The sequence below is a fragment of the Calonectris borealis genome, chromosome 19, assembly GCF_964195595.1.
Source record: "Calonectris borealis chromosome 19, bCalBor7.hap1.2, whole genome shotgun sequence".
In the NCBI taxonomy this organism is placed as follows: Eukaryota; Metazoa; Chordata; class Aves; order Procellariiformes; family Procellariidae; genus Calonectris; species Calonectris borealis.
Window position 1 is genome coordinate 13,184,490 of NC_134330.1, and position 17,507 is coordinate 13,201,996.

General features: G+C 52.9%; 1 protein-coding gene across 1 annotated transcript in view; it reads left to right on the forward strand.

Moving 5' to 3' along the window:
* The window catches only part of STX1A (syntaxin 1A), a 94,842-nt gene that overhangs the window by 62,452 nt on the left and 14,883 nt on the right, over window positions 1–17,507 (forward strand). Inside the window, exons 5-6 of the mRNA XM_075169089.1 lie at window positions 2,630–2,703; window positions 16,261–16,369. Of these exons, the coding sequence (XP_075025190.1) occupies window positions 2,630–2,703; window positions 16,261–16,369 (183 nt within the window). The remainder of the gene's footprint in view (window positions 1–2,629; window positions 2,704–16,260; window positions 16,370–17,507) is intronic.

Below are 17,507 nucleotides of genomic sequence, written 5' to 3' on the forward strand. Positions count from 1 at the left end.
TCAATCCCCAGTGCAGGCTGCATCACTGATGGCTCTGCTGGAGGCACCGCTGCTCCCTGACATGGGCTCTGTGGGGCAGGTGGTGGGGGAAAGGCACCGTGGAGCTCAGGGAAGGTTATCCTGTCTCATCGGCACACCCTGTTGTCTTGGCGTGCCTCCGCCTTGGGCAGTGCAGGGACTGAGCGCGGCCAATGTGACCATTAGTTTCCACCATTGGAAGAGTCAATTAATCTCTTTGACAAGCAGGGAGTGAGAACAACACGACTGTGAGCCTTCTGATGGCCGGGGTTGTGCTGGAGCACTTGGATGAGCCCAAAAGCCCAAGAGTGGACCTCGGGGGACTCGGGGGGTCAGTGAGGATGGCAGCATCTTGAGGCAAGAGGCAGGTCACCCTGGCACGGCTTGGATTTGCCTGCAGTGGTCTTGGACATCAGTGTAGGGTTTGGTTGAGATTGTTGCAGGAAACCTGGCTGAGTCTGAAGGGTGGTGCTTTCCCCATGGCAGCAGTGTCCTCCCTAACCCCAGGGTTTCATGGGAGCCCTGCAGTCGTGGAGGACTTTGATACAGCTGGAGCCGTTTGTTAGGTTCATCACCACTGGCGTGGCCATGTCCCATGTGTATGCCAGAAGGAGACTTGTACCTCTGTTGTCCCCTTGCTGCCCTCCTGACACGTGATCTCAGCTAGACCTAAGAAGGAGAGCTAGGGGCCAGCTTACCCATTTCATAGACCAGGGGATCCCTTCCCATGGTCCAGAGCCCCCCCGGCCATACTGGGATCCCTGGTGTGCAGGTGGGGACAGGGTTTAGCTTGTGCAAAACAAAAATCCTTTTCCATAGGTGTTTTGTTCTGTGTTTTTTAAGGGGCTTTGAGAGCCTGAAGGATTGCAGGACAGGCTCCAATTCCTGTTTCCTTCTTCCAGAAAAGACTCCCTGGTATCGTATTGACCTGGAGCAACAGGTGATTAGTCCTTTTGCTTTGTCCCAAATCGCCTTGTGGCCAGCATAATCAATGAAAGAAAAGAGTCAGGACTGATCAAAAACACCATCTGCTGACAATAAATTGACTTCTTTAGGACAGACGTTGCTCATGCAGTGGCTAATTCTAATTACCAGCTTCTTGGGAAAATGTGATTTTATTAATTATCATAAATGCACAACGTTTGCCAATACTGTTCCTTGGGAACAGGGAATGGTTTATGGCAAGCGTGGAGGAAGACCAATTGCTGATGAAATATGCTGGGCAGGCAGCAGCCAGTGTGCTCGCAGGCAGGGGGTGCACAGGAGAAGTGCCGTGGCCGTCTGGCTGTGTGGGATGGAACATTTCAGGTAAGCTCTAGATACAGATGCTTGTTCCAGGAGACAATAGGAGGGAGTGCAGAATTTCTGCTGATGTTCTCCAGCACTTCTCCCAAGCATGCTGTGCTGTTGGACACCTTCTGGACACCAGCACCGCGAAGGGTTTCCCAGGCCCACAGTCTTCCTTACAGCACTACTGCTCTCCGCAAAGTGGTACTGTGGGGCCACCCGTGCTAACCAGCACACAGCAGAAACACAGATGTCCACCATGGTGCTGGTGTCCTGTGCTCTGCCCTACTGTGCTGGATGGTGATGGGGAGCCACTGGGCAGCTCCAGGGAATGGGGAGCTCCTGCTGTAGGAGGAACCTGCCCCATGCTGGGCTCGTGGGTCCTGCTCCAGCGTGGAAGGTGCTGGGGACAGCTGGGCTTGGAGAGCTGTGAGAGATCTGCATTGGGAATGGGGTCTTCATCCAAACTCAAGGGATGCTACCAGCTCACACCTGGTGGTCTACATGGAGACATGTATCTCTGCACATTGGGCCAGCCTGCTGATGGGAGCTTTCTTCCAGGCTTTTTAAATCCCTGAATTTAATTTTTGAATTAGCATGTCCCGAGTTGGCCTTGAGGAGCAGATTTGCACTGCCTTGCTCTGTGCTAGACCTCCTGCCCTGCAGCCCCATGCCCTCTCCGTGCCCAAACCACGATGAGATGCTGAGCAGGGCAACGCTCCTTCCTGCTGTGATTTATGGTCTTTGGTCAAGTGAGGAATTCATCTTGCTTAGTTGTACTACCGGGCATAATTAAAAGGGAAAATCTCTGCTTTGCTGCAGAGGACTGTTCAGCAAGATGAAGTGCACTCTTGCCAGCCTGGTGGGTCTTCCCTGTGCAAGGCCGGGCAGCTGGCAGACCTATTCTTTTTAGCGTCCTTGGAGAAGTCTTGAGCTTTGGTATTTTGCAGAGACATTTTAGCTCTGGGTTTCCTCCTCCTGCCTAGCAGCAAGGAACAGCACTCCATTTTGAATAACGGAAAGTGTGGTGATCAGACCTGAGCATTACATCGATTTTGTATTGAAATCCTCGCTTACCAGCCTGGGGGTGGCAGGTGCTTGCCTTGACAGCACCAAGTCTTGGCCAGTGGCCAGGCACTGAGTGCTTTGCAGTAATGAAACGGGGCTTTGCTGCCAGTCCAGGCTAAGTCACGGAGCTGGGGACTGCTCAGTGCCAGATGCTCCTCGATTTGCAGGCTTCAGTCTTTTACAGTCCCTTTGCCAAACAATCGCTTTTCCTTCTCTAAACAGCACAAAATAATCTGTGTCCTTCTACCTTGACCAGGTATCGAGCAGAGTATTGAACAAGAGGAAGGACTGAACAGGTCATCTGCTGACCTGCGGATAAGGAAAACTCAGGTGAGTCTCTGCCCTGTGGCACCGGGAAGGGGAGGATGGGAAGTGGCTGGAGGCAGCTGAGGTATCCCAGGAGGTGATGGAAGAGGAGGGCTGTGCTTGGCTTTAGAGCAACCAAGTTCTGGTGTGCAAATACTAGGCAAAGTAATGCAGCGCATTTCCGAATAGATCAGCAAAAAAGCCCGCCTGAAAGACCTGTGACATAAGTATGTGCAGAGGGAGCTGTGGAGGGGACAAAGCGTGCATCGGCTTCATCCTCGTGTGCAAGTCTTGAGTGTCTGCATGGACGAACAGGCGGGTGGGTTTCTGCACATCCATGTTAAGTGTCTCACTAAAGATACTTAACATGGAGCAAAAACTTAACGTGGAGCAAAAATACCTTCTGAAGTGCTGGCTTTGGGGGCAGAACGTTTGCCTGCGATGTGTTGAGAAACCTGAAGTCTCTGTGTATTTCTGCAGTGCCTGGAAGGATGCTTGAGCAGCTTCTAAATGAGACCAAGGCTTACTGATGCAGCTGGGCAACTCACCTAAGATTTCACCTAATCTAAGAAGAGGGGTGGTCTTTCAGAGAGTACTGTGCAGGCCTGCAGCCTGCTGGAAATGTTTTCCCTGTTGGGGCTGTGTTTGCCTCTCCACCAGGCATCAATGTGGCTTTGGAGTCCAGGAAACGTTAGACCTTTGAAGGGCTGACACAACTCTTCCTCTTGTTCCCATGAAACCACCAATAACTAGCACCCTCTTTTGATGAGCTTCTTAGCAGGGTTATCCAGGAATAGAGGTAGGGGTGGGGTACACCTCCCTCTCCTCCGCCTGGGTGGTCCCGAGGCTGCATTATGCTCAGTTGTGATGAACGATCGTGCTGCTGGCGCTTCTGTGTGCAGCCAAGGCGGGGTGGAGCGTGTTGGCTCTACAAGAGATGGGGTTTGAAGGACATGGGGCTTGTCTGTGGGTCCAAGAGCATGCATTGGAAACTGGAAGTCACCGACCCTGCTTTGAGCCAGATGTTGGGCTGCATGACCTCCTGAAGTCCCTTCCAGCTTGAATTATGGTACAATTCTGAGCAATTCCCCTCTCACCCCCCCAAAGTCAAGAAATAGCTTAGAAATATTTGATGAAAGAAGTGTCTTGTAGAGAGGCAGTGGGAAGGTCTGATTGCTGCAGATGTCCCTGCTCGGGTCCTGGCCTGAGGCAGCTGGAAAGCGAGGACAGGTCACAAACATCTCTCTGATGTCCGTGGTGAGTGCTAGTGGGAAGATTTCGAGAACACCAACAGAGAGAGCGCAGTCAATGGGTGGCAAGACAATCGACTTGGCAGAAAGTGCCAAAAGAAAATTTCCTTGGGGAAGCAGCAGACAGGAACAACCCGGGAAGGTAGTGCAAAGCACCGGGGGAGTGCCGAGGGAAAGGACGTTGAAGGGGAGCTGGGGACAGGGGAGATGACTGAGCTTCACACACCCCTCATACAGCCTGCAGAATCTTCACAGGTCTCAGGTTAACTCAGAAGCATTTGACTGATGATGACCTGAGGTCTCATAAGACAAGGTTACCCATGGTCTCTACCTGCTTTTGAAACCAGGGCTTGAATTTCTAAATAATGTGTACTTTGTGAAAATAGGACATACTTTTACTGATTTTCTGAAGCCAGAGCTATGCAATTGCCTTGGACATCCCAGGATTGCAGAGCATGTCGGGATGGAGGCAGGAGAGACCAAAGCCATGGCTCTAGTGGCCTCTGTTGGATCAACCAGTGGTGCAGATTTATCTGGATCAGGCATAGGCACGCAGCGGCACCTTGGTCCCAGCACGTTTGCAAGACTTTGTGCTGACCAGAGCTGCCATACTCTGCTTGCACCACATGTGGGAGAGTAGGTGGCACCTGGCACTGCACCCACAAACGTGTTGTTAACACGTTTTAGAGGAAAGTGGATCCAAAAGAGTGAATTTGTGCTGTTGGCATCTTGTGTTGTGTGACCGTGGCATTTTTTTATTGAGTCCGTCCGTTGTCAGCTATGGCCTGAACTAGTTTAGCTTCATGAAGTGGCACTAGACAGAGGAGATTACTCGTCTCCAGAAAAAGTGTACAAAGCAAACAAGTGTTTCATTTAGAGATGGTATAACTTGGACATACTATTCAGTAATGGGCTGAAAATATGGGTTAATTCTCATGGGGAAATGATAGTGAAAGAACATGGTGTTTTACGGCTTTGGATCCTCCATCTGCCAGAAAGAAAGTCAGAGGCTTGATTGCATGAACTGTTTGATGAGAGCTTCCCCCGTCATCTGCGTGTCACCCTCGATGGAGCAGCTCCCTCCAAGGCCTTTCTAGAGAGGTGTTGTGTCTGCTCGGTGTTGGCTTTGCGGTGTTGCCTTTGTGATGTTCACCGAACGCGGTGGGGAAGCGCGTCCATGGGGGCCTTCTCAAGTGTGGGGTGTGACCCGGCTTCTCCCTGCTGCGTGCGCTGGGGTACTGCTGCCTTTGGGGGCACCAGGGTGATGCTCCAGCAGACCCGTGCTGAGGACGGGTGAACCTGTCCTTGCTGTACAAGGGTGATCAGGTCCTGATGGCAGGATCAGGCCATCCACTGACAGTTGTATACCTAAGCCGTGGCTGACTCCTGGGTTGCTGCTGCACCCTGCCATGGGATCGGACTTTAGCACTGCCCCCTCTACAGCTACCTGCACTCTAAAGCTACTGGCTCATGTATAGGCTGAAAGAGTCACTTCTGCCCTGCAAACCACCATGCATCAAGCTGTCGTGAGGGTCTCGCTGGGGGTGGATCACGCTCGGGTTACCCCAGGTGCCTGCTCAGCCTGCAGGTCCCCTCGTCTCCAACTTCCCACGCGTGGTACGTGGTTCTGTGCTCTGTAGTGTTCATTTGCTTGGTCGTTGCTACAGGGATCTTGTTGAAATGTTTATGCCTTGGGAAATGGCACAAGCACTTCTTTGTCCTCTCACTTTGTCCGGCAGAAGCGGTGAGTCTGGGGACCACTGCTCATGAGCAGGCAGCGTCCCGTGTGTCTCCTGTAGGGAGAGGTGAGAAAGTGTTAGATAAATTGAATGGAAGTGTACACATGGAAGCAGCAGAGGGAGTGGCAGAAGAAAGGATACAAGACTGGCGTAGGTTGATGGCACCTAACGCAAAAGGTCATCGAGATGCCAACATGGATACATGCAGCTTCTAAGAAGGCTTAGGGTGGAAAACCATTGGGCAGCTTACTCCAGGACAGGAGGTGAAAGGACCTTTGAAGGTCCCATGCAATTTAAATCATTCCATAATTGTAAATCAGCTGTGCTGCCTAATGACCCCGAGGCAGGACAGGTCAATGGGGCAGAAGATCAGTGTTGCTGGCAACTCCTGGTGAGCACAGAAGGTGCATCCTAAACCCCTCTGTGGCCACCAGTAACACTGTAGGACATGTCACACAAAAGCGCTGCTGGCTGTACGTCTTGTGGTGCATGTGAGCTTGGGACACGAGAAAATGAGTGAATCCAGGAGGGAGTGAAACCAGCTTTATTTTATTGAATAAATTGCCTTCCTGTTCAGTGCAGTCTCACGCTGAACTTTGCTAGCACAGTTGCAGCACTCTGGTGCTGAGCTTCTTTGGTTCATGTCTATATTTTAAGCAGCCTTGCCTGTCCTGCCTTGTGTGCTCAGCCAGGCTGGAGACGTTTCCCCGGGGAGAGTCACACTGTGGTGGCCTGGCAAACCATCTGCGTTGTGAGGGGCCATGTTGAGGGCATGCACATTGGGTCCAGGGCACCCGTGGGATGGCTGCATGGTTGGTGCAGGGCTATGAGCCTGTCACGGGTGTCTCGTCATCGCAGCTTCTTAAAATCAGCCTTCTCTGGGCTGAAGCTTTGTCTTCTGTCCCACCATGCAGGGTTGCTGTGTAGTTTTTACTGTGGGTTGGCCAACCTTCTGGTGATCCTTTGGTGAGAGAGCACCTGGCACGATGCAGTCATTGCTCCAGCAGTAGAATCTGCCTCTGCATCGCTGCAAGGCAAGCTGCAGTGCCTTGTCCTTGCTGGTCATACTGGAGGATGTGGATGAAAACGAGGCGTCTCAGAGCAGAGAAGCAAGGCCTTGTTCTGCAGCAAAGATTGTGTTTTAGCAAACCATTAAATTGATAAAGGCGGTGGGAGCTGCCAGTGTTGCTCTTCAGCACCCAGGGGTGGGGATCCAGGCATGGATCTGCTGCTCCTGCAGGTTTACACACAAATACAGCTCATTAAAAATCCTACTTTCTCTGAGTGCTTTGCAGTGAAGCCAGAGGAGTTTTGGCGTTTATAGTTTATCTCCTCACGTAGTCTGCTCTCCCATGCTGCAGTCGGCGCCGAATCAATACAGCGATGATGTTAACTGAGCACCTCTGCAGAGGCAGCTTCCACCTTGGAGCCCAGTGTCCTCCTGGCCCTGCACAAGCGGCGAGAGGCCGTCGCAGCTGAGTCTGAAGCAGTGGGAAAACAGTCCTCTGCAAAACTGGGGCAAGAGAAAGGCTTGTCCCTAGAGCAAGTGGGAAGGAGAATTGCTGGTGCATAGCGAAACCAAAGCGAAGGATGGTGCAACAGCACACAGCAGAGCAGGACAGCAGCAAGTCCCTCTGCATGCCAGCTCTCCTGTCCCTCCCCAGAGGGATCCTGGCACGGGCAGAGCTTTGCTCTAGCTGGGCATTGTCAGGGGGAGTCAGCAGATCTCTTCCCAGAAAAAACCTCTGCCTTTACCACTCCAGAGACACTGCTGTGAAACCCCCACTGGGCTTTCTGCTCTGCTGTGGTCTGCGCGGCACCCTTCAGGAGCTGTTTGCCACCTCAAATGCAGGTGCCGGGTGCAGTGGCAGGGAGGGGGAGAGCAGGGAGGTGGCAGTTGAAGGTGGCTATCCCTGATGTCGGCTGTGGTGTGCCCATATTCCCCAGGCAAAGGCATTAATTCTGCAGTGTCCGAAGAAATTAGAGGTGGCCACAAATTGGTGCTGTATAGCCCGGGGCCGTGAATTTGAGCAGGGTTTAGATTTGCTCCGTGTTGAAGCTCTGTGGTTCGGACATCATCCTGGCACATGGGAGAGTAGGATTCGGGGCTCTGCTTCACCGTAGAATCATGGAATGGTTTGGGTTGGAAGGGACCTTCAAAGAACATCCAGTCCAACCCCCCTGCCTGATCTTCCACTAGATCAGTTTGCTCAAAGCCCTGTCCAGCCTGACCTTGAACACAGGGATGGGGCATCCACAGCTTCTCTGGGCATCCTGTGTGTCACCAGTGTGTCACCACTCTCATCGTACAACATTTCTTCTTATGTCCAACCTAACTCCACTCTCGTTCAGCTTAAAACTGCTGCCCGTTGTCCTGTCACTGCAGGCCCTGGTCAAAAGTGTTTCTCCATCTTTCTTATAAACCGCCTTTATATATTGAACAGCTGCAATAAGGTCTTCCTGGAGCCTTCTCTTCTCCAGGCTGAACAACCCCAACTCTCTCAGCCATGGACCACTCAGTCAAGGAAGTGGGAGATTTTCTTGTAATTTGGGCATTTCTTAGCATTTCTCTAGACTCAGGTAATCAGGGGAGAGGAGCTCCTCCGGGCTGCAGCTTGGAGCCCCTGTGTTGGGAGGCTGAGGTGGGCAATGTAACACACTGCTCCACTTCGGGGCTTTGGCTTCTGACCTGGATGGTCCCTGACTCTGGGCTTCTGCAGCTGTTCATCTTCCCAGCGATGCCGACCCCGTGCTGGGACCCAGCGCTGCGCGCGCCCAGCGTGCAGACTTGCGTGCGCAGTACGGGATGTGAGCTGAGCACAGGGCGGTGTTGTCCCAGGGTTACGTTGCTGGCTTTGCTTTTCACCACGCACTGTGGCTGAGAGGAGCTGACAGCTCTGGCAGGGCTGGCAGGCAGCACTGACTGGCTGTGTGTGCCTATGGGTGAGCTGTACCGATGCGACTGTTGCAGCTGTCACCTGGGGAACAGTGTGGGGTGAGCTTGAGTTGAGGCAATTTTCTGGCTGGAACATACCATTATAGTGAAAAAGTCCCTGGCCCTTGCTTGCCTTGGTTTTGCCCCAGTACCCAGTGCACTGCTGGTGCAATTTTGAATTTTTGGTGCCATGGGACAGATCCTTAGCAGGGGCACTGCACTGCAATGGAGCATGGAGGTTCCCCTTGGACTCCGGGCCATCCAGGGACAAGCAACGGCCCAACTAATAATCTAGCACCCAGGTTTGTTCCTTGTCATGGGATCACAGCACATTGGTGAGAAGGGAGCTCAGGAGATCCCAGCCCCTGCCACAGAGCAGTGCCAGCTGCATCAGGTTGCTCATGGCCTTGTCCAGCTGTGTTCTCAGTATCTAGAAGGATGGAGATGCCATGGACATCGGTCCATGGGTCCTCTGGGCCCCGGTCCAGGTGTTTGACCACCCTTATGAATATTTAACTGGAATTCCCTGTGTCCCAACTTGGTCTGTCGCCTCTTGTTCTGCCCCTGTGCATCTCCAAGAAAAGTCTGGCTTCAACTTCTCTCCATTCTTCCACTGGGTTGTTGTAGGCAGCAATAAGATCCCCCTGAGCTTTGTCACCTTCAGCTGGCTATACCCTGCCTGTCCTCATTTGTCCTGTGCTCCAGCCCAGACCACCTTGGTGGCCTCAGCTGGCTTCACTCCCACACGATGTGTTTTGGGGAGCCCCCACAGCTGTGGTCTCACAAGTGCTAGGTGGAAGTGAACAGCCCCACTGGCTGTCCAGGAGGACCCAGCCCATGATGAGTTTTACCTTCACTGCTCACTCCTGGGCAGCCTGATGTCCATGAGGACTCTGGGAGCTTAGGTGCTTTCTGGCCAGCTGGCCCCCAGACGTGTATCCCGTCCCCAACACAGGACGGTGCATTCGCCTTTGAGCTTCATGGGTTTCCTGTCAGCCCCTTTCTCCAGAGTGTTGAGGTCCCTCTGAATACCAGCCCTGTCTTCTATCGCTCTCCCCAGTTTGGTGTCTTCTGCAAACCTGCTGAAAGTGCACTCCACCGTCCCAGGTTACTGGTGAAGATGTTTAGTGGTATTTTCAGACCCAGCATCGCTCACTGAGGGGTTACCATTAGGAACTGGCCACCGGTTGGACTTTGTATCGCTGATCACAGACAATTGTCCACCAACCTTATCCAACCCGTGTCCTATCAAAATGGCTATAAGGATACTGTGGGAGTCTGTGTCAAAGGCCTTAAACTCAGGGTGTGCACCATTCCTTGCTCTCCTCTTACCTGCACAGCTAGTCATCTCATCGGAGAAGGCCATCAGGATGGCACAGCACGATTTGCCCCTGGTAAATCCACGCTGGCTGTTTCCAATTACCTTCTTGTCCTTCTGGGAGGATTTACTCAATGACCTTCCCAGTGACTGACGGGAGGCTGAGGGGTTCCCTAGATCCTCCTCCCGGAAGATGTGTGGCGTTTGCCTTTTTTTGCCAGTCCTCTGGAACCACCCACGATCACCGCCGTCTTTGGAAGATTATGGAGAGGCCCTTTGCAGTGACATTGGCCAGCTCCATCAGCATGCTCAGATGCATCCTGCCTGGTCCCCCTCTGTATTTCCAGTTGACTTAAGCACGCTCAAGTCTATATCCCTCTCCATGGGTAGTGTTTTATGCCACTGGCCTCTGCTCCAAGGGCACCAGGAGGCCAAGGGCAGACCTTACCAGTGATCACCAAGACAAAAGAAGAAATGGAAAGCTTAGCCTTTGCCGTGTCCCTGGTCACTAGAGCTCCTGCCCCATTGAGCAGAGAGACCGCAGCTTCCTTAGCCTTCCTTAAGCTCTTTGGTACTTAGGGCAGCCCATCCTGCTGCCCTGCACACCCCTCACACCGCTCCAGTCAAGCTCTAGCTCTCCCAGCTCCTCCCTGGGTGCTTGGGCAATGTAGAGCCCGGCCCCGCTCCCACCTTCCTTCCTACATTTGCACGTGGATTTAGGATGAGTTGAACTGGAGAGCTGATTTAGATATGCCTGGTACTTTAAGCATGGTCCTTGTGTAGGTATTTCTGCAACAAGGGCTCGACTAGTTTCTATGGACTTCGCTGCGAGCAAATCGCCACGTAAAAGGAGGAATGAGGAGCTGATTTCCCCCTTGTTAACAAATTGTAAATTAGGAGTAACTGAGCATTAAGCTTATGGACTTTTATTCTGGCTTTGCTGTTGTCATCTCTAGCCAGAAGAGCCTCATCAGACCTGGAGCTTTCATAGGAACGGCTTTGTCTCACCCCGGGCCAGCTGGCCGGGCTGTGTCGGAGCCCACAAGGCAGAGAGGCTCATGTGACCACATGCCCCAGCAGATCGGGCAGGGCTGGTCCTACGGCTGCGGTCCTGGGGCAGCCGATGGTGCTGGCCTCTTCCACGGGGGCACAAGTACGTCCGCCAGTGGCTGTCCCAAACTCCACAAGCCTGCAGCAAACTGGTCCCAGGGGCAGCCTGGTTCCTGGGCTGCTTCTGCACCAAGGAAAAGTTGTTTTCATGTTCTAAATTTCTTACATTAAAACCACTCTGTTTGTCTGCGTTTCACAGCAGCAGTTTGAATAAAGCACCCTGCCTCGGTCAGCTCACCAGCAGCAGAAAGATATGGGGGGCTTTGGGGTTGCAGCTCCCAAGGGCATCCCCAGCCCAGAAACGTTGCCAGTGATGCAGGTTCCCAGACGTCTCGACAGTATTTTCCGTGTGTCTATAAGTGTCAAATTTTGAGTTCATAACAGAGAAAAAGTTGCTATTTACATTCTTCCAAATGTCAGTACTTTCGGTCCTTGCTATTCAGAACAGCTTTTGCTCTAGTTGCTTTTGGGCTTGGTTTATCTAGCAGGTGCAATGGAAATACTCACCTTGCTTGAACTAGTTCAAACACTGAAACAAACCCAGCTGGTGGGAACTCAGGAGTGGGATCTCTGCTCCCCCTGTAACCCCAAGGGGCTCAGGAGGAAGGCTGGCATCCCCCCAGGCTCCCCCACGGGATGAGCACTTCAGAAATGTCTTTCTCTTAATTAAAAACATTGAAGGCCAAGGCCCCAGGTTTCAGTGTATGCTTTGTGGGGGTTTCAAAGCCCCCTCTGGGGCTGTATGAGCTTTTTGGAAATCCAGCTTGGTGGTTCAGCAAATTGGGCTCCTTTCCCCACATTTGGGGAGTGAAGAGTTGCTGGCCCTGGGTGAAACAACCACATTTCCTAACTTTAGTTAATATTTTCTGTTTAATGAGTTTCTTTCAAATGCAAGGTACATTTTGATATGCTTTTTATTTACTCTGAATATTCAGGTAGTTTCATTTAATGAGTGAAAGCCATTTAAAATGCTTTTTCCAGCCCATTTTGCATGAAACTCTCTGTTCCTTCAAAAATTAAATGCATTTTGTAGACATGTGGGATGCCCATGGGAACATAAAATAACAATCTGACAAAATAAACACTAAGTTAAATAACTTTTTAAGTAAAAGAGATATGGTGTGGTATACTGATAAGCAAAAAGGGGTGTCATTCAACACCCAGGCTATATTTGGCTGCAGATCAACATATGTTGATACTTTTCAGCTGAATGAGAATGAACTGGATTTTAGGAAAACAATTTTGAAAAGGAAGAAGAAGAGTCGCTTGGATGGCACATCATATCTTTGCCGGATTTCAAGCCATAATGCTCAGGAGCTGTTTTGACCTTGCTTTGGGCCGGGCACCTCTCGAGCAGAGGATGCCTGCTGAAGCTAAAGCTGCTGGGGGGCTTTCGTGTGAGGTTTGCCAGCAGAGGAGGAATGAGATGAGCTGAGTCTGAGGCTCTGCCATAAATACCGAGCTGCTGCTTGCTTAGAATAGCTGCAAAGCAAACGCCAGTATATCTTCAAGATGTCTCCAGTGCCGTCTTCTGGAGGTAGAGGTGTGTTGGCTGGGACTGCTCTGGATGTACCAGTGTACACCAGTGTCGTGGTTTAACCCTAGCCAGCAACTAAACCCCATGCAGCCGCTCGCTCACCCCCTGCTTCCGGTAGGATGGGGGAGAGAATCAGGAGGGCACAAGTAGGGAAACTTGCAGGTTGAGATAAAAACAGTTTAATAATTGAAATAAAACAAAGTAGAACAGTAATAATAACAATGATAGCAACAACAATAACAGAATATACAAAGCAGGCGATGCACAATGCAACTGCTCACCACCCGCCAACCGACACCCTGTGTGTCCCAAACTGTGAAAGCCCCCTTTTCCTGGACCACGCCTCCTAATTATATACTGAGCATGATGTCACATGATATGGAATACCCCATTGGCCAGCTGGGTCAGCCACCCTGGCTATGCTCCCCTTGCAACTTCCCATGCACCTGGCAGAGCATGGGAAGCCGAAAAGTCCCTGGTGCGCTGCTCAGCAACAACCAAAACATCAACGGGCCATCAATGGTCCTCTCATACCAAACCCAAAACACAGCACTCCCCACCAGCGACTGGGAAGAAGGTTAACTGTCCCAGCCAGAACCAGGACGTCTGATCCTGCAGAGATGCTGCGTTGCACTGGTCCCCCCCCCCACGTAGAGCCTTTGAGAGCTGCTCCAGCTCAGCAGGGCTGGGTACAGCTCCTCGGTTCAGCTCTCTGTGAGCTGTAACTCTCTAAGGGTGAGCTCAGGCCATGCTGGTGGCCCTGGAAGTCCCAGGGGGAACACTCATCAGGAGTTTCTTCATCGTGTCAGTCTCTCTGTATCTTCTTTCTGATCCTTTCTGAGTATCCTCTTTTCCCATCCCTTTTCCATCGCCTCCTCTCCTTTCACCTTCCACCATTTCTCCATATCTCCTGTTGCTCCCCACTCCCTGGGTTGGGCTGCACGAGCAGCCCACAGGGTGAGGTTGGGTAACACACCCTTCTTCTCCCTGCAGCAGTACCGTCGGCTGGTCCCACCTTGCAGGTGCCTGTTGCATGCGAGAGTGATGCTGAGTGCCCAGGATGGGTGTGTGAGATGTGGCCCATCAGTCACTCTGCTGTTGCTTCTGCTGCAAAGTTGAAGAAGCGCACAAGCATTTCTTGCTTGACACAGTATTTGGCTTTGCTTGAGACTCCTACACCAGATTTGCCTTCTCTGGAAAGGGAGGCTTTCAGCCCCATGGAGAAGGGCTTGGGGAGACTGGTGGGTGACAAATGGGACATCAGCCGGCAATGTGCGCTTGCAGCCCAGAAAGCCAAGCGTCTCCTGGGCTGCATCATCAGCAGCGTGGCCAGCAGCTCGAGGGAGGGGATGCTCCCCCTCTGCTCTGCTCTCCTCAGACCCCCCTGGAGCACCGCGTCCAGCTCTGGGGTCCCCAGCACAACACAGACATGGACCTGGTAGAGCAGATCCAGAGGAGGCCACCAAAATGGTCCGAGGGCTGGGACACCTCTGCTGTGGAGAAAGGCTGAGAGAGTTGGGGTTGTGCAGCCTGGAGAAGAGACGGCTCTGGGGAGACCTTACTGCGGCCACTCAGTACCTAAAGGGGGCTTCTAGGAAAGAGGGAGAGAGACTTTTGAGCAGCGCCTGCACTGACAGGACAAGGGGCAACGGTTTTAAACTGAACAAGAGTGGAGTTAGGTTGGACATAAGACGAAATGTTGTATGATGGGGGTGGTGAGACTCTGGCATGGGTTGCCCAGTGAAGCTGTGGATGCCCCATTCCTGGAAGTGTTCAAGGTCAGGTTGGACGGGGCTTTGAGCAACCTGATCTAGTGGAAGATGTCCCTGCCCACGGCAGGGGTTTTGGACTGGATGATCTTTGAAGGTCCCTTCCAACCCAAACCACTCTGTGAGTCCATGGTTCTGTGATAAGAGTACCCCTAAAGTCCTGAGAAGCTGCTGCTTTGCAGCAAGAGAACAACCTGACCCCTGTCTGTACCCCATGTGAGCTCATAACTGCAGATGAGGGCTGAGCCCTGCCATCTGTGCACTCACGGGTCTAAGGAGCTGCATAATGCCAATGTCCCATTGGGTTGATCACCCTCTCCACCTTCCCCAGCTCCAGGAAGGGTCCACAGCCCGTTTCCAGACCCCGTTACATGTTCTAGGGTGACAGAGCTTCACTCCCACCAAGAGCGACCCGTGACACCCCCTTGCCAGCCCTCTTCCCCCCTGGTTCAGCAGACAGGACGGGAGTACACTGTGGGGAACAGCTGCTGCCAACAGCCAGGGAGGGCAAGGAGCTCAGCGTGGTGTGAGGGCAGCTGGCACCAGCAGAGCTGCTGCTCTGGCCCCACTCGGTGGGCACAGCCGAGTCCCATGTCCCGCTGCTGGTGACTCTTCACGTTGTGCAAGTGCCATCGGTCAGAGTGAAGCTCCCAGCTGCAGGGTGGGTTTTTCTGCACCTTTATAAGCAGCCCAACCACTCCCAAGAACAAGACGAGGGAAATGCATCCCTGTTCTAATTGCAAGCAAAACTACCTCTAAACAAATCTTTCCACAACTCCGAAGAGCAGTCCAGAGTTCAGGCAACCTCATCTAGTGGAAGAGGTCCCTGCCCATGGATGATCTTTGAAGGTTCCTTGCAACCCAAACCGTTCTCTGAGTCCATGTTCCTAAGAAACTTGATTTCTGGCATATTGGGGAAAGGGCTCATTCAAGACATATAAGCATTTGGATGGAGGATGCACATGATGCTCTGTCCTGACCTTCCTGGAACATCTTCAGGGCTGTTTGCTGTGCTCAGCATGGCAGCTAGATCAGACAGCAAGTCAGGCCCCAGTGTGGGTGCTCACGTGGGGGTGAGCTTCCCCCTCGGGGGCAGCAGCCAGCACTGGGGGTGTCAGCGTGTTCAGCTGGACCCTGGTCACGTGTAATTCCAAGGTTTTCTGGCACCTTTCCTGGAGAACAGAAAGCAGCCTAATAAGATGAGAGTGCTCTGCGCGCAGGGGCTGACAGCTCCGCCACGCCATCCATCCTGGGCTGGCAGCTCCGCAGGCAGCCGCTCGGTTTGGGGCAGGCAGTCACCCCCTGTGTCGCCGTGGGGCTGGTGCTCGGGGGAGCCCTCCAGTGTGGGAGGGAAAAGCAGGACTGTGCTTCTGGAGCGGGGACAATTACCCCGGACATTTCCTGTGCCCCTGGCCCAGCCTGCGTGCCCCAGCCCCGGGCTCCCCCCGCCAGCTGTGCCCACACTCCCAGCCAGGGAGGAGGTTCGATGGCTCGGGGTGCGGGGTCCCCCCGGGGCCTTCCTGACCAGCTCCAGCACTGCAAAGTGACCACCGTGGGTCCATCCTGCACCCGTGCCAGGTCTGGCACATCCCAGCAGCGTTGGGGCCTCAGGAGGGTGCTGCCAGCCATGACCCACAGGTCTGCCACCACCCAGGGTGTTCTTCGGGGGCTGAGGGCTATGCTTGGGCTGGGCTTGGGCGAGGGGTGCATCCGGTCCACCCCACCTGCTGTGTCCCCTGCTGCCACCTGTCCCCCTTGCACTTCGTCACACTCCGCAGAGCAGCTTTTGGGCTAGAAATGTTTTTTGGGTTGCTAGAGGTGCAGGGGGTGCTCAGGGCTGAACCTTCTCCCGGCTCTGGGGTGGCAGGTCTCTCCCTCCCGTGGGACCCTCACCCCCGCTCTCTCTTCCTCTCCCCTCTGCAGCACTCGACGCTGTCCCGCAAGTTCGTGGAAGTGATGTCCGAGTACAACGCCACGCAGACGGACTACCGGGAGCGCTGCAAGGGCAGGATTCAGAGGCAGCTGGAGATCAGTGAGTAAACCCGGAGGGGGAACGCAGCCGGGCTGTGCGCACTGGGGGGCTGCATCCTGCAGCAGCTCTCGCCAGATCAGAGCTGCTCCCGCAGCTGTGCAGAGCTTTCCCGTGAAAAAACGGGGCTGCACAGGGGCTGTGCGAGCACCTGTGGGAGCAACCGGGACATGGCTCCTGCTGGGGGATAGACAAGTGGTGGCACCTTGCATTTCGGTGTCATTGGTTTTTGTGCTCAAAAGGAAGGAGTCTGAAGCCTAGTCCAGGTTTTTTTTCTCACAGACAAATGGGTGTTTTTCTTCCCTTTCACAACTCAGCGTGAATAATAAGATAGGAGATCTTTGAGTCAGAATGGTGTCCTTATGGTCACCTATGGGAATGTCCTTCATGAGCTGCAGATGCCTGGGAATCTGGGTGCTAGTGGGGTATGGTAGTTTCTGTGGAGGGCTAAAAGGAGACTTGGCTGTGCAAGCCTTTCCTGTTAAGATTAGTCTTTATGATGTATAATAATAATAGAAATGTTTCACACTGGCTGAATGGAAAGGTTGACTGACATGCGGCTCAACAAGAGCTTGACGTTTAATGTAGAGCAGGATAATGAGTGTGTCACTGCTCCAGCTGACTCAGGACTTCGTCAGCTAACGTCATTCTGTAGGTGATACCCAGCCGCAGGAGTGGCTTGTAATGTAAATAGGAATTTAAGGTATCCCTATGCCTCCCTCCCAAGAAAGGAAAAGATTTGAAAGGGCTTAGCCAGGTCCTTAATTGTCTGCAGACCTGAAAGAAACCTTTCTCTTGTTTTTCTACTCCCAGATTTTGGAAGGACTCTGCCGCTTTGCTTAAATTATGCAAATATATTATATTATACTTGTCTTCGCTCTGTCCATCCTGCCGGGCTGTCAGTGCCCGACAGAGCATTGATGGGGCGCAAGGAAAAGGCTGCTCAGAACTCACCGTGGTGCAGTGGTTGGGTGCAGAGGAGGTGTCCTAGTTAGTGGCAGTGAGGGACCTGCTTTCCCTTCAGGGCGGAGGTGTGGAGCAGATGCAGATGCAGGATGGCGGTCTGTGCTGGGAAGGTAGACAATCATGTGCGCAGTCCTTTGCAAAAGCTGGGTTCCTCTGTCAGGACAGTGGAAAATCT